Below are 17,555 nucleotides of genomic sequence, written 5' to 3'. Positions count from 1 at the left end.
AGGCGAGGACTGCTGTTCGGGTGATGTTGAGTCTGAGAAGGCTGGAGGACATCTATGAAGAAAAAGGAAAGGTCTCACCTGAGGATGAGAGGGAAGACTAATAGGGTTTTAAGGAAACTGATGAAAAAGCTATTGTTGAGAATGGAGAGAGAGAGGACTGGGAAATATGGGATTATGGACTGTGTTGGGCAGAGAATGGAAAACATGAATGTGGGTGGCTCAAGGCTACCAGGTTGGACAATTTTTTCTAGTAATGCTCAGCCATTTCTATATAGGCTTGTTCCTATAGGGAATTCTGTGGATCAGTCATGACATCCATTAGGTGATTGGTTAAATGTCTTCAATCAATGTGAGGGAAAGAATGAAGATAAGAATTTCTGAAGACCCAAATGAGAGATCCTAAAGGCAATGGTCTACATAATTTGCTGTACGCAATGCAAACTGAGAATGTGGAGCCCCTTGTTCAAAAATTGTGAAGTTCAAACGGTGACAAGAAAGCCATAAGCCAACCCCGGGGGCCCTTCTGAGTGTGTCGCCCTGTGTGACTGCACATGTCACATGCTCATGAAGCTGGCCTGGCAATGAGGAGAATCTAGAGACTATCTAGAGACCAAGGAGAACACAATCATTGAGTAAAAATTTGGATATTTCTCTTGAACATCTTTTTTCTTCCTCTTCTTTTGTCAAATACATAACTAAGGTAATAAAAGTGATGGATGTGAGGGAAGTGGTGGGCATAGAAGGAATTTGGTGGCATGATATATTTAAGGGCTGACCCTCACTATTCATCTGTGCCTATTTAAATGGAAAAGCTGATCTCTGGGGACTCAAGTCCTATGTCACAATGTCTGGTCTGTGACAGCCTTGGTGAGTTCTCAAGCAATATTAATATTAAGGTTATCATCTTAAGCTCAGTTTTCTTACAGTCTGTCTTCTCTCAAACATATGAAGCTTTCTCCTTTCTCCTTTTTCCTTCTCTTTGAATCTGTCTGAATTCTGGCATCATTGTGCTGTGGAGAGGCTACTCTCTAGTTTTGGGAGACTCTTCCCAGAGACAAGGGAGGGGAAACAAATTTTGAAATCAAAGTTGAATTAGAGGTGCTGGCCCCAATGAGTTTTCTCTTGTGCAGCACCATTTCTGGTTCAGAGATAGAAACTCCCATCCTTATTTCCATGAATTTCAAAGTCTGCCCTTGAGGGGCTACGGGGTTACTGGTGAATCATGCTCGCCATAACTTATTTGAAAGGCAAATTGTGAAGTTAATACTCAGACTTCAGTTTTTTTTATAGATAGAGTTGAGAGATAAGTGATTTGTGAATTATAGTCTTTTCATTTTATAAATGAGAAATCTGAGGCCCAGAGCCTTGATTTGCTCCAGATCAGTCAGCGAGATGACTTGAGAGGTCCTAGAGGATCACTCATAGAGCAGCTGAGCAGGCTCTGCTGTCTTCCTTCCTAAAAACAACCAGCCAAACAAAAAACAACCCTTTCCCTGTCCTTTTGACTACGCTATCTTCAATACAGATATAATTTATTCAAGGAAGCTCATTAAGATAGAAAAAAAAAAAAAAGCTTATAATTTTAGCAATGGAAAATGCCTAAGATCTTACCAGTATCAAATTTCTTTTCAGTTTATTTTGGAAGGAGAGTTGTGAAAATTAAGAACGTGAAGCATTTTTTTTATTCTAATAGCTAAATATAGTGTCCCTTTATTTGGAATGGGGAAGGATAAAAGAGAAATCAATCATTGCCTTATGTGGAATTTGTTTTTGATAAAGCTGACCACAGGGTGAATTTCTTTGTAAATAAAGTCATACATTTTTCAGTGGCTTTCAATATAAAGTTACATTACTTCTTGGTGAACTTAAGGTAAAGGAAATCATAAGCAATAAGTTTAAAATGATGCATTTAGGGGCGCCTGGGTGGCACAGTCAGTTAAACATCTGCGTTCGGCTCAGGTCATGATTCCAGGGTCCTGGGATGGAGCCCCACACCCCTACTGAACAGGGAGCCTGCTTCTCCCTCTCCCTCTTCCTGCCCCTCCCCCTGCTTGTACTCACTCACTCTCTCTGTCAAATAAATAAATAAAATCTTTAAAAAAAATAAAATAAAATGATGCATTTAAAGACAAGAATCCTAGAGTAAATATTAAAACTATTAACTTTACTTGTATTTGGAAACTTCCTCTGCAGCTCTTCCCCTGAGCTAAAATATGTCCAGGGATGTGTTTCTCTATAGGGTGAATTTCCTGTCATATAACAACTCTTTATTGCCTAGAAACGTTTCTTGTTTTCAGGATAACTTTTTATTTTTTTTAAAGATTTTATTTATTTATTTGACAGAGAGAGACACAGTGAAAGAAGGAACACAAGCAGGGGGAGTGGGAGAAGGAGAAGCAGGCTCTCTGCCGAGCAGGGAGCCCGATGCGGGGCTCGATCCCAGGACCCTGGGATCATGACCTGAGCCGAAGGCAGACGCCTAACGACTGAGCCACCCAGGCGCCCCCAGGATAACTTTTTAACATTTGAAATTTGTGTATTTAAAAAATAAATAAACTTCTAACTTTAGACAGTTTTAGCTTCACAGAGAAATTATAAAGATGGTACAGGGCTCCCATTTGCTCCACACCCAGATTCCCCTATTTTTGACATCCCACATTAGTATGTTACAATTAATGAACCAATAATTATACATCATTGTGAACTAAACTCTATCCTTTATTCAGATTTCCATGGTTTTCCTTAATGTCCGTTTTCTGTTCCAGACTCTTGTCCAGGTTAACATCTAATTGTAGATGCCATATCTCCTCAGACTCCTCTTGGTGGTGGCAGTTTCTTAGACTTAATATTTATTTTTGATGACCTTGACATTTTTGAGGAGCTTTGGTCAGGTATTTTCTAGAAGGTTTTTTACTTTAATTTGTCTGATGTTTTTCTCATGTTGAGGCTGGGGTTATGTGTTTTGGAGAGGAAATGTGTCATTCTCATCACATTACATCAAAGGTACATACTATCAATATGACTTGTCATCCTTTTTTATTTTTTTATTTTTTTTAAAGATTTTATTTATTAATTTAAGACATAGAGATACAGAGAGAGAGAGAGAGCATGAGCAGGGGGAGAGGCAGAGGGAGAGGGAGAAGCAGGCTCCACGCCGAGCCAGGAGCCCGATGCGGGGCTCGATCTCAGGACCCTGGAATCATGACCTGAGTCGAAGGCAGACACTTAACCATCCGAGCCACCCAGGCGCCCCTGACTTGTCATCCTTGATCTTACTCTTCATCTACTGGCTGAGGTAGTGTCAGATTTCTCCCTCTCCCATTTTCAGAAAATACTCTTTGGAAGGAAGTCACTCTGCACAGCCCACACTTAGGGGTGGGAGTTATGATCAACCTCTTTGAGGGTGGAATATCTATAGAAATTATTTGGAATTCCCTTGCATGAGAGATTGTCTGTTGTCTTCCATTTATTTACCCAATCGTGTAATTGTGTCAGTATGGACTCATGGATATTTATTTTATATTTTTGGTTATAATTCATACCACTTCATTTTGTTGCTCAAAGTGTTTTAGCTTTGGCCTTTGGGAATTTCAGTTGAATTTGTGTATATTTTACCCAACAGTTTTCAAGCAAGTATGATACACTTTTAAAAAACACCAGAATATATCCTCTATTTAGAGTGAGTCTATTACCTTGAAATAAAATAGAGGTCAGTAAAATTTTCAAATGGGCCATTTTCTGTGATTGCACCAAATTTTCTATGATAGCACCAAATAAGGTCTAATTTAATTTTTCCGTCATTCAACACATGTTTATTGGGTACCTGTTTTTTTGAGGCACTGTGCTCGGCGCCGTGGGAGGTGTGACTGTGACTCGCACGCAGGCTCCAGCCTTAGCGGCTTGCAATGCAGTAGGTGAATTATGTCAGTACCCATATAAATATAGCACAGAAATTTAGAAAGTGTAAGAGTGAGGCAGATAAAGGGCAATGGCAGTTTATGAAAGGCAGCGAACACTTTCCATCCTGAGGATGTTTGAAAAGCTCCTGAACTTACCAGTGTCTGAGATGGACCTTGAAGGACAGAACGGATTCCGATTTCAGAGGTGATGAGATGGGGAGGACGGTTCGACCTGTGCACAGAACAAAGGGAGCAGGACACGGAGGCGGAAAGAAAACACCCTGGGGCCAGGCAAGTGGTTCAGTTTGACTGGAACTGCTAATTTCAGTGTGGATTTATAAATAGTATATTTAGTTTAGTGGGTGGCTATACTTCTTTTGTAGATGGAGTTCAATTTAATCTCATGAGTGTTATTTTTTTTTTAAGGAAAAAAATCATTCTGACTTTAGGATATATTAAATAAGAATATTGACATCATTCTTGGTGACCCTGCTCAATTTCTTGTTTTGTTAACAACCTCTTTGTGGATCCCAGAGTTGTTGAAATTTTGTAGTGTAAATTTTTACTCCTCTTTTGTTTGCAGCAGGAAAATTTCAGACTCAGTCTCAACCTTGTTTTTATTATTTGCAAGATTTAAAAGTGTGTCGTTAAGCTGATGCTGAGAAATTATTTTCAGTATGAAGATGGTTGGGGGAGAAATTAACAAGGAGATTGGGATAAGGAAAAGAAAATACTTGCTTTCTCTTTTCTGTTTGTTTTTTTTTTAAAGTCTTGATTTCTTTAAAGTTAAGTTTATTGAGGTATAATTTGTATGCAAGAAAATTCACCCTATTTAGGTATGAAGTTAACCATGACCAGAGTTGGGAGATACAGTACATTTGATCACTCCAGAAGTTTTCTGGTGCCCTTTTATAGTCAGTCCCTTTTCCTACCACCAGCCCCTGGCCACTGCTGATTGGATTTCTGTCTTTGGTTTTCCTAGAATGAAACAAATAGGATATACATAGCATCATACAGTATGTAGCCTTTTGTGTCTGGCTTGTCTTAGCCTAATGCTTCGAGATTCATTCTTGCTGACACATGCATCAGCAGTTCATTCCTTTTTATCACAGAAGTTTTTGTTCTATTGTTTACCTATTCACCAGTTGATGGACATTTGTGTGTTTCCAGCTTTCGGCAGTTGTGTGAAAGCTGCTATAAACATTCATATGCAGACCTTTGCCTGGACGTATTATCTTTCATCTATGGTAAATACTAAGGGTGGGATTGCTGTGTCATATGGTAAGAATTTGTTTAACTTGGTAAGAAAGGGCCACACTGTTTTCACAGGAGCAGTACTCCTTTGTGTTCACCAGCAGCGTAGGAGAGTTCTAGTTCCTCCACATTTCACCAAGTACTCTTGGTGTGGTCATTCTTTCTAATTTTCACCCACGGTATCTCATTGTAGTTTTATTTTGCTTTTCTCTAATAAGTAAATGACATTAAGTCTCTTTGCCTTGGCTTATTGACCATCTGTGTTTCTTCTTTGGCAAAGTGACTGGTGAATATTTTGCCCTCCTTTTTTTTTTAAATTAAAATTGGGCTATTTGTCTTCTTATTGATTGGACTATAAGGGTTTTTCATCTATGCTAGATACAAGCTTTTTATCACATGTGTGTTTTGCAATTTTTTTTTCCCCAAGTCTGTGGCTTGTCTTTTTATTCTCTTAACAATGTCTTTCAAAGAGCAAAAGCTTTTTGATTTGATAAAGTCCAATTTATATTTTTTCTTTTATGGTTCACACTCTGTCTTTTCGAAGAATTCTTTGCCCAACCCAAGCATATCACAAAGATTTTCTCTTATGTTTTCTTCTGGAAGTTTTATTTTTAGGTTTAGTTTTGTGGTGCATTTTGAGTTAATTTTGTTTGATGTGGTACCACGGTATGGTTTTATTAAAAATTTATTTTTGAATTCCTAGATTTTATATTCAAATGCAAAATCCAAAATATGTCCTGGAATTTTTAATTTTCTTGTATACAATGGCTGGCTGTATTGTGTTAATGCATATAACAGAGTTTGACTGTAATATACCAACTGGGAGACAAAACTCCTTTAGGAGATAAGCGCTGTGTTTTCCCTGTGTCCGGTATGCTTTTTTCTTCTTCCCTATTATAATCAACATCAATGAGACTCTCTTTGTGCAATTGTTTCTATCTTTCATTTTCAGTCTTTTCCAAAAGACTGGGAAACTCTGGAGAGAGTCTAGTGAGATCAGCAAAAATAAGTCAATGGAGAGATAGCAGGGTGTCTGTGGAAAACTGAAGGAAGTGGAGATGATTCATACAGTGGAGTAAGCAGGTAGATGCAGGAGTGAAGTCTGGCTTGGATACGTGGGGCAAATGAGGAAGGAGGGAGGGTTGGTTGGTAGCAGAGCTACCACACCTGATGCAGGGGGTCGGTCGTGTTGTTTTTATATTCCATGGAAGAATGGAAGAAGAGAAGGGGCCCAAAGAACAAAGTAACCATCTGAGAGAATGTGCAAAGGATGAGAACACTAACAGATGAGGGCGAGGGAGGATGGGGGGAAAAAAAAGCAGCAGACATGAGGGATAAATTCCAACATTAAAAGTCTGGTGAACAGGGAAAATGGTGTGTCTAGTGGCAGAAATAAAGGAGTTTGGGATGAAAATATAGTTTAAGACGATGAGGATATAGGTTTTTTTTTTTTTAAAAACTATGTTCTTTTGCAAAAGGTAGCAATTGACCATATCTAAGTTGATCTTTGGAAATATAATTCAGGGTTTACGTTAGAGTCTTGAGGATAATTACGGAAGCGAAACTTAAAAATATAAGATCAGGGGCACCTGGGTGGCTCAGTAGGTTAAGTGTCGAACTCTTGATTTTGGCTCAGGTCATGGTCCCAGGGTCCTAGAATAGAGCCCTGTGTTGGGTTCCTCGCTCAGCGGGGAGTCTGCTGGAGATTCTCTCTCTCCCTCTTCCTCAGCCCCTCCCCCCACCCCACTCCTCTATGTACCCACTCTCTCTCTCTCTCTAAAATAAATTAATCAATCTTAAAAAAGAAGAAAATATAAGATCAGCCTCTCCAAGGAGAAGAAAAGCGAAAGAAGAAAAATAAGAACTTAACTTCAGGAGGTGCATATAATTAAAAATTAAAGGGCAGATAAGAAGCAACTGAGGGAACCAAGAGTGTTCAGAGAAGTAGCAGAGGGAACAAAACCAGTGGCAGGTAAACAGATGGAGATGCTTCAGGAAGTACTTAGATATATAGGGTAGAGATCAAGCGGAATGAGGATCCACAAAGGGCAGTTATATTTGTTTTATGACCTTGGTGACCTTAAAGAATTGTGGGGATGAAGGAGAAAGAATAAAGGAGAAAGGAAACAGGGACGTTATGTTTTCGTGTGTCCCGGCTTGTATGTTCTGACGGCTATTAATAAATGCTACAAGAGAAAATATTATGTTTACAAAAGTTAAAGTTAAAAACACTTCCTGACTGAAAAAGTTTAAAATGCCTCTTTTTTATGACACTTGACAGCCTCCACATGCTCATGCGAATTACTGGGCCATCAGAAAGGATGAATATCCACCATTTACATCGACGTGGATGGAACTGGAGGGGATTATGCTGAGCGAAATAAGTCAATCAGAGAAAGACAGTTATCATACTGTTTCACTCATATGTGGAATATAAGAAACAGCACAGAGGATCATAGGGGAAGGGAGGGAAAACTGAATGGGAAGAAAATCAGAGAGGGAGACGAATCATGAGAGACTCTTAACTATAGGGAACAAACTGAGGGTTGCAGAAGGAGAGGTGGGTCAGGGGTTGGGGTAATTGGGTGTGGGCATTAAGGAGGGCACGTGATGTGATGAGCACTGGGTGTTATATGCAACTGATGAATTATTGAACTCTACATCTGAAACTAATGATCTACATGTTGGCTAATTGAATTTAAATTAAAAAAAAGGGGGAACTATAATATGCAGCTTTTCCTATGTACTGGGCTTTGTATCCCTCTTCCTTTCTTCCCTTCTAGTGAGGGAAGAGAGAAAATAAGTTTATAGCACACATTAAGTGTGATGTATTATGGATAAAAGTAAAGAAAGGGGATAAATGTGTTAAGAGGTCAATTTGAAGGGTGTTGAGGGGAAGATGATGTATTAAAGATTAGAAAGAGGTGAGGAAGCAAAACCATGCTTCCTCTGGGGGACTCACATTCCGAACGCCAAGCTGCAGGGGCTAGAGTGGCCTCACATGTTTGTAGAACAAGGACAGTAAGGCGAGAAGAGAACAGTTGTAGGAGATGTGGTAAGAGGTGGATGTCTGCAGGTCTTTCTGGCAGGGCTTTGGTGGTGTCAGTGGCTGGGACCGAGGCATTGACCTGCACGGTCCAGTATGCGTTTGCGGTTTGTGTTTCCTGTCGGTGTCAGCGGGTCAGCATCTTCCATTGCTCCTTCTCCTGATGGCGGCCGGTGGTCCATTGCCACAGGAATAGCCTTGGCCAGAATGCTGTCCGCTCCGACCCATTATGGAAGAGCAGAGCATCATTTTTGTGGCTTCGGAGAAACAGGTAGAAGCCGAGTAGAGCATGCCACAGTTTGGCTAAGGAGGCCCAAAACAGGAGAGAATTGTTGAGGTACATAGAGGAGACTGGGAGTAATAAAGGAAGAATGTGAAGATCTTTGGGGATAGAGAGGAGGGGGTGGAAAAAACAGCCATCCCCTATATTTAGGAGTTGCACACCAAACAATCAGCCTAGTTGCCTGAGATTTTCCCAACTAGGATTTATAAAATTAGAGATCCCTGGTGATATAGAGCTGTTCGCCATTTGAGGCTTTCTTCATATCTGTATTTTAAGAAACAGTCTGTTATCTTTAATAATAGTGTCATTCCCTGTCTCACTCTTGGAAAATGAATGTCCTCTAAGTAGGTCTTAATTTTTTTCATGATAGCATGTAAAACATTCAAGTCCTTAGAATTTATTTATTTACTTACTTTCTTACTCTCTTTTTTTAGAGCAGTTTTAGGTTCACTACAAACCAACCAGAAAGGACAGAGTGTTCCCATATAACCTCCTGTTCCCCACATACTCACAACTTTTCCCACTATTAGCCCAGAGTGGTACATTTGTTACAGTCAACGTGGAATTTATTTTTAAATGGAGTGAAATGAGAAGTGAAAAGTTAGTATGTTTTTGAGGCAGGTGTGATTCACAATGCACCTGTTCACACTTAATGATTTTTTTTGAAAGCTTGGTTTCTTTTTCCCTGCTTCTAACACTTAGTAGTAATTCTTAAGTAAATATATGTCTTAAACTAGAAGTTATTTTTGCATAAAATATTACTTTTGAGGCCAGGTATGAGGTCTACCATAATGTTAGCTAATTTACAGATTATTACTTTCAGCGGAGGATTCACACAGCTTTGAGGTAGAGGTTCCCAATTGTTTAGATGGACCTGCTGGGAAGTTCTGCTGGAGCAAAGAATTATTATAGCAGTTGGTTAGTCTGAGGCTGCTTCAAATGAGTACATGATGAATGAATACTCTAAAATCTTATAAATAAAGCATGGTGGGAGTTCTTATCTAAATAGCTATTTGGGAGGAAGCATTTGAGTGTGCGTGTGTGTGTGTGTGTGTAAACTGTTTCACAGTGTATTAAAATTGGATGCTTAATTTAGCCCAATAAACCCAGAGACATTTAGTTTCTTTCATTATTCATCTTTGCAATCCACCTGAGCAAAGTTTTTATTCATGTTTTAAGGTCTGATTTCTATAATCATCGAATTTTTAACATAGAAAAGAAATGAAAGAGAACAGAAGGAGGGTGACAACAGGGTCATTTTACAGCTGTAATGACCAAAGTGTAGGTTTGTCCATTTTTCATTAATTTAATCATTGTATTTATTTCAGAAACCTTGATTAATGATTTCTCTATGTCAGACACTGTGCGTGGGGCTGGACACATGAGGGTGTCCCCATCTCTGTGCTCAAGGAAGTGGAGAATAGATGCCTCAGCTTCAAACATCTCTACCCTTTCTGTCCCTCCTGCCATCTTTCTTTTCTCTTCCGCTTTTTGGCTCTAGAAGTAAGAATAGGAATCAAACCTTAAATAACTTATATACGGTGGGGGGGTTGTTTCTCCCCCAGCCTGATTTAACCATTATAAGTGATCCCAGTGTAATAAAAATGATTATTAGGAAGGTTGTTGCTGGTATTTTTTAAAAAAGCTATATGATATTATTCAGTCTACTTCTTTTCCCTAGGCTGTAATTTGTTATCATGCTCTCCTTTAACCCAGAAAAACTATTGGCTTTAAAGGTCTTGATTTATTAAATACCTTTCATGAGCCAACTCAGTTAGTTTCTTGACCTTGATTCCTTCAATCTGTATTTTAGGTAATTTTAAATCCTTTCCCTTCAATTAAGTTCTTGCATCTTAACAATCACTTGTGTTTGGCTTTTCTCACCTTTCTCAAATGTGTGCACTTCTCCTGGGAACTGGGGCTTGCAAGTGATACACCATTAGTCTTCTTTCTCTTTTCTCTTTGGTGACATCGCTGCAACTCAAGTCACTCTGATTATTTTGGTCACCACGTTGCTTTATGAACATCATTAACTTTTTCAGCACTCTCGCATACATGTTCCCTCTATTGGGTCTTCCCTCCACCAAATTTTTTTTATCTGATGAAATAAATAATTGATTCCAACAACTTTGTCCAGAAAATACCCTCAGTTGCGTTTTGTTGAATAACGTTGTATTTTCTACCCGTATTAATGCTGCCCTCAACTCCTTTTCACAATCTCTCTTATACCCTCTGGATTTAGAACCCAAATAATTATCAGTGGCTAAGTAAATGTTAGCTAATGCTTTTTAACACATTAAGCTGCATATCCTTTGGATTTGGAGATTTTTACATTAACTTGAAAATAGGCAGTTATTTTTGGATGTATTAACAAAACCACCTAGGCATTATCTTTCCCTAATGTTCAACTGTGTTCGTTTTATTTTAAATATGAGATTTAAGAAAGAGTTTCAATTTGAGAGAAGGATTAGCAATTTTGAAACCTCCAACTGAGGAAGACACAAGACTGCAATAAAATCTTAAATTTGCGTCCTATACATTCACATTAACTTTTTCATCTTTTATCACGAAGTGTGTTATTATCTCTGTATTAGAATGGCGAGAAACCTCAGGCCCAGAGGAGCATGGAATCCAATGCAGAGTGCAAAGTAAGCCCCAGCAGCAAAAAGATGGGGAAGGTGTGCTGGGCTAACGTAATCACTGTTACCACATGGCTCTGCTAAAACCATGCTGGAATCATTGAGTCATTCATTGAATAAACATTGAAATCTCTTCTGTAGAACCCATAGGCTCATTGAGGGCTGGGTTGCCTATCTTGTACATCATTATATTGCAGATATAATGGTAAGGTGACTCATATATATTAGGGCTCACCTACATACTTATTGAAAGAATGAATGAGTCAGGTGCTAAGTGAAGGGTAGAGAACAGGAGGACTGGCATATGTCTTGGTCTCTGAGCATTTTGCATACCCACTCCTTCTGAGAGTGGAATAATGTAATTGCTTATTGTCATAAACCTGTTACTCTAACAAGGATAGCAAACTTTTTTTTTTTTTGCTAAGGCCAAAGACTAAATATTTTAGGCCCTGCAGGCCCCACATAGATGCTGTTACTTCTTTTTTTAACAACATTTTTAACATGTAAAAACTGTTTTTTAGCCTGCAGGCAATACAAAAACAGGCCTGAGCTGGATTTGACCGGTGGGCTGTAGTTTCTCTGCTACCAAACAAAATGATTAGATAATTATCTAGGGAGTATGTTGATACTGTATGTTTTACCCAAGGCTGTATTATAATCAGGTCCTTGGAGGCCTTTCAGTAGCAAAAGTCATTTCTGTATGGTCCAAGACTTTGTCACGAGGGTACATAGGGCTCCACTTTTTAATTTTAATTTTACAACTTCATGAAGATATAAGTTATTATCTTCTTACTCAGATTTTGTAGTGGGATATACTGGTATTTTAAAAAGAGTTGATCAGGGCGCCTGGGTGGCTCAGTTGGTTAAGCGACTGCCTTCGGCTCAGGTCATGATCCTGGAGTCCCGGGATCAAGTCCCACATCAGGCTCCCTGCTCGGCGGGGAGTCTGCTTCTCCCTCTGACCCTCCCCTCCTCATGCTCTCTCTCTCATTCTCTCTCTCTCTCTCTCAAATAAATAAATAAAATCTTTAAAAAAAAAAAAGAAAAGAAAAAAAGAGTTGATCAGTATCTCATACTCCTATTGTCTGAAAAAGTTTGTGTAAGATTGGCATTATTTCTTCCCTGAATGTTGCTTAGAATTTGTTGGAAAACCACTTGGGCCTGAAGTTCTCTTTGGGGAACAATTTGTGATAAGGAATTCAATTTCTTTAATAGATTCAAGGCTATTCAGTTTCTGTTTCTTCTTGTGTCTGCTTTGCTGAGTTGTAACTTTCAAGAAATCCGTCCATTTCATCGGAGTTGTAAAATTGGTTGGCATAAAATTGTTCTTAGTATTCTCTCATCATCTTATAATGTCTGTAAGATGTGTGTTGACACATCTTTCCCATTTTCTGTTCTTTCTCCTTTTTCTTATTCATTGCTGCTAGAAATTTGTCAATTTTGTTGATCTTTTCAAAGAGCCAACTCTTGGCTTTGTTAATTTTCTCTATTGTTTCCCTATATTCTGTTACATTTATTTCTGCTGTTACCTTTGTTATTTTCTTATTTTGAATTTACTTTACTCTTATTTCTCTAGCTTCTTAAGGTAGAATCTTAGGTTATTTATTTTCGTTTTTTCTTCTTTTCTAATACCAGCATATAAGTGTTCCTATGAGCACAACTTGAGCTGTATCCCACAAATTTTGATATGTTGTGGGTTTTTTTTTTTTTTTTTTGTCATGTAGTTGAAAATACTCTATGATTTCCCTTGTGATGTTTATCCATCACTTAGAAATGTGGTTTAATTTCTGGATATTTGAGGTTTTCTTAGGTATCATAATAATACTGATTTCTATTTAATTTGGTTGTGGTCAGAGAACATATTTTGTATGATTTTTATCCTTTCAAATTTCTTAAGATTTGTTTTAAATCTCAGTCTGTGGTCTATCTTGGTAAGTGCATATATGCATTTGAAAAAAAGGGTATATGCTACTATTGTAGGATGTAGTAGTCTATAAATATCAATTAAGTCAAGATAGTGTTGTTCAGGTCTTTTATGTCTTTGCTGATCTTCTTTTGTCTGGTTGTTCTATCACGTGCTGGAAAGGGGTGATAGACCTCTATCTATGATTTTGGAATGGCTTGATTCTCATTTAATTGTTAATTTCAATTTCCTGTATTATGAAGCTCTATTATCAAGTACTTACATATTTATAATTGTTGTTTTCTGGTGAATTCTACCTATATCATTATGAAACATCTCTCTTTATGTCTGGTAATACATTTTGTCTCGAAGTCCTTTTTTTTTTTTAAGATTTTATTTATTTATTTGACAAGAGAGACATAGAGCACAAGCAGGGGGAGCAACAGAGGGAGAGGGAGAAGCAGGCTCTCTACTGAGGAGGAAGCCTAATGTGGGGCTCCATCCCAGGACCCTGAGATCGTGACCTGAGCCGAAGGCACACACTTAACCAGCTGAGCCACCCAGGAGCCCCTCGAAGTCTATTTTACCTGATATTAAGAGAGCACCTTCAGCCTTCATATAGTAAATCTTTAAATATTATAAATATATTTCCATGCATTATCTTTCAACCTTTATATGTTTTAATACTTAAAGTATATTTCTTTTAGGAGTATATACTTGAGTCTTGCTTTTTATCTACTCTCCAGTCTCTGCCTTTTAACTGGAGAGCTTAGACCATTAGCACTGAACATAATCTTAGACAGTTTTGGGGATATGGCTTTACCTTTTATCATTTTTTTTTTCTGTGTATTCTCCTGCTTGTTGTTCCTTTGTTCTTCCTTTCCTTCCTTCTTTTGGATTATTTGAATATGTTTTGGTATTTGATTTTAAATTATTTAGTGGCTTTTGGTTATATGTCTTTGAATTTTTTTTCAGTCTACTGAGAGTTAATATTGTACCACTTTCGGTAAAATAGGGAAATTTGCAACCAAATAGATACCATCACCATGCCCTCCTGCTATTTTTTCATACTGTGGTTGCTGTATATATTCTATCTACATGCATGGAAAGCCTACTGGAAAAAAAAAATCTTACTTTTTTTTTTTTTTTTTTACTTAAAGCAGTTAGACCATTTTAAAGAATTTAAGTGGAGAAGTCTGTAGTCTTTTATATGTTCATAGATATTTTTCTGATATTTTTTCTTTATTGTTAAAGAACCAAATTTCTAATATTATTTCTCTTCTGCCTGAATAACTTTCTTTAGTATTTCTCGTAAAGAAGGAGGACTCTGGGCAAAAATTTCCTTAGTTTTCCTTTATCTGAAAATGTCTTTATTTTGATCAAGATTGTTTGAATCTATAGATACCAATTTGAGGAGTACTGCATTTAACATTATTAAATCTTCCAATCAAAGAGCATGGGATGTCTTTACATTTATTAAGGTCTTCTTTAATTTCTTTCAAAAATGCTTTGTAGTTTTCCTACATGTATTTTCTTTTGTTAAATTTCGTCCTAAATATTGTATTCTTTTTGAATCTATTTTAAGTGGAATTGTTTTCTTAATTTCATTTTTGAATTATTATTTTTAGTGTATAGAAAAAAATTGTTGTGTATTGATGTTATAACCTGCAACCTTGCTAAACTAATTAGCTGTAATAGATTTTTTTCTTAGATTCCTTAGGCTTTTATTTATTTATTTTAACGATTTTATTTATTTATTTGACAGAAAGAGACACGGCGAGAGAGGGAACACAAGCAGGGGGAGTGGGATAGGGAGAAGCAGGCTTCCCGCAGAGCAGGGAGCCTGATGCGGGGCTTGATCCCAGGACCCTGGGATCATGACCTGGGCTGAAGGCAGACACTTAATGACTGAGCCACCCAGGCACCGCTTCCTTAGGCTTTTATAGAAAATTATTTTCTTTTGCTTTTATTCCTGAATGATATTTTTGTTGTATATGGATTTTTGACTTGACAGCTTTTTTATTTCAGCACTTTAAAGATGTTGTTCTACTGTCTTCTGACCTCTATAGTTTCTGATGGAAATTCCATGACTATTCAAATATTTATTCCCTGTATATAATGTGTCATTGTTCTCTAGCTCATTTCAAGACTTTTTCTTCAGTTTTCAGCGGCTTGATTATGATGTATCTAGGCATAGTATCTTTTAATTTATTTTGTTTATTCACTGAGTTTCATGAATCTGTAAGTCTGTATCTTTTACTTAATTTGAGAGGTTTTCAGCCATTTTTCGTGCCTCAATATCTTTCCCGCCTCAATATCTTTCCCATCTATTTCTCCAATTAAAAATATCTTAGATCTTTTATATTGTCTCAAATGTCTGAGACTTTGTTCATGCTTTTTCTTTTTTTCATTCCACATTCTCTCTGTTCTTCAGATGGAATAATTTCTATTGATCCATTTTAAAGTTCTCTGCCTTTCTTCTCTGCTGTTAAGTCTATCAGTAATTTAAAAACTTTTTCAGGTATTGTATTTTTAAATTGAAAAATATCCAGTTGGTTCTTTTTATAGTTTTTATTTCTCTGTTGAGATTTTCTTTTTTTTTATTTCTTTTTTTTTAAGATTTTATTTATTTACTTGATAGAGAGAGACACAGCAGAGAAAGGGAACACAAGCAGGGGGAGTGGGAGATGGAGAAGCAGACTCCCCGAGGAGCAGGGAGCCCAATGCGGGGCTCAATCCCAGGACCCGGGGATCATGACCTGAGCTGAAGGCAGACGCTTAACGACTGAACCACCCAGGCGCCCCTTTTTTTCATTTATTTCAAGTTTATTTTCCTTTTTCTTTATGTAACAGAATTATAGTACCTATTTTAGTGTCTTTGATATGGTATCTGAGTCATCTCGGGATTGGCTTCTGTTGATTGCCTTTTCTATTTCAGACTGGGTTACATATTCTTCCTTCTTTGTATGTCAAGTAATTATTGATTATACCATACACATTGTGAATGTTACCTTGTAGAAACTGAAGGTTCTGTTGTAATCCTCTGAAGAATGTTTTGGTTTTAGTAGGCAATCAATTTGATTACTTCTATCTTGCTTTTTGTCTCCAGTGGTTCAAATCTCAGTTCAGTTCTCTAAGCCTTCACTATGCTGCTTTAGGTCTATACCTGTGTGGTCTTACACAGAATTAGGGTTTCCTTCTCTGTCTTTTTACCCTCTGGGATTCCTTCCCCTCTCTCTGATCACTGGGGCTCCTTTCCCTGTATCTAGAAAGGTGGCAGAGTTTCTATTAGAGTTTTAGCTGCCTACACTGAGCAGCTGCTCTGTGACTGGGTTCCACCCTTAGGGCAAAGTTGCAAAAGAAAAATATACTTGGGAAGCTAATCTCCATGCTAATTGTTTCTCCAAGTTTTGGCTGCTCTTCCTTTCTTTCTCTTTACTTTTCAGAGATCTCAGATTGGGTTGTTGCTGTCGTGGCTTTTCCAGAGTTTATAGGCATAATCAACGTGGAGGGATTGATTGTAAAGACATTACATTGCTGTGGCAGATCTGGAAATTATCCAGTATACTTTTATTAATAAAGAAGAAAGTTACTTCTATCAAGAACAAAACAGTGATGGGGCAGTATGAGTACCAGCCATAGTTCTAGAAGCATTTCAATATTTTTTATCATGACAGTAGACAATGTTTTCATAGTCAAAGGCATCAGCACAGGATAAAATCTTAGAAATTTGCGGCTGAAGGACATTAAAGGTTATTAATCTAAGCTCATCATTTTGCATATTTGCCCCAAAGTGACATGTATGGCCTAAATTAATTCAGTCACCTTTCAAATTAATCATATAGTTATTTGACAGAAGTCTTTGTGTCTGTGTCCTGAGTGTGGGTGTTGCATTTCCACAAGCCCAAAATCTAAAAATTAGACAAAATTATCTGACAGAAGAAATCTAAACTATTATGAGTATAAATATTTGTTTTACTAAATTTAAACAGCTAGGTCTATTTTAAATTGTACTTATTTTAGTTCAGGGGTGTAAATACAAGTTGGATTTAGTTGCTCTTCTGACTTTTTCTGGTGTTATGAAAATATGAAAAGGCCTAAATGAGTATGCTCTGTGCTTATTTTTTTTAAGATTTTATTTTTTTAAGTAATCTCTACACCCAACGTGGGCTCACACGCACAACCCTGAGATCAAGAGTTGCATGCTCCACTGAATGAGCTAGCCAGGCACCCCTGCTCTGTGCTTTTATAAGAATATTAGAATACTAACTAAATTAAAAAAAAATGTTACCATTAATTAATTAATTAATTAATTTATTTATTTTTTTTAAAGATTTTATTTATTTATTTGAGAGAGAGAGAATGAGAGAGAGTGAGTACATGAGAGGGGGGAGGGTCAGAGGGAGAAGCAGACTCCCTGCTGAGCAGGGAGCCCGATGCGGGACTCGATCCAGGGACTCCAGGATCATGACCTGAGCCGAAGGCAGTCGCTTAACCAACTGAGCCACCCAGGCGCCCTGTTACCATTAAT

The 17,555-nt window shown here is 37.6% G+C and overlaps 1 protein-coding gene across 3 annotated transcripts in view; it reads left to right on the top strand.

The window, feature by feature from the left end:
* Positions 1 to 17,555, top strand: part of SLC35F1 (solute carrier family 35 member F1) — a 384,542-nt gene that overhangs the window by 102,328 nt on the left and 264,659 nt on the right. The window contains exon 1 of one of the 3 annotated variants that reach the window (XM_078054805.1): positions 3,925 to 4,190. The exons of the other annotated variants lie outside the window; for them this stretch is intronic. Coding sequence (XP_077910931.1) covers positions 4,108 to 4,190 — 83 coding nt within the window. The 5' untranslated portion in view covers positions 3,925 to 4,107. Of the gene's footprint in view, positions 1 to 3,924; positions 4,191 to 17,555 lie in introns of those variants that run through there. 3 annotated transcript variants of the gene reach the window in all.

Source organism: Halichoerus grypus, chromosome 9, assembly GCF_964656455.1.
Source record: "Halichoerus grypus chromosome 9, mHalGry1.hap1.1, whole genome shotgun sequence".
NCBI lineage: Eukaryota > Metazoa > Chordata > Mammalia > Carnivora > Phocidae > Halichoerus > Halichoerus grypus.
Note: the sequence above shows the minus strand (reverse complement) of the source record. Positions and strands in the feature narration are given on the sequence as shown.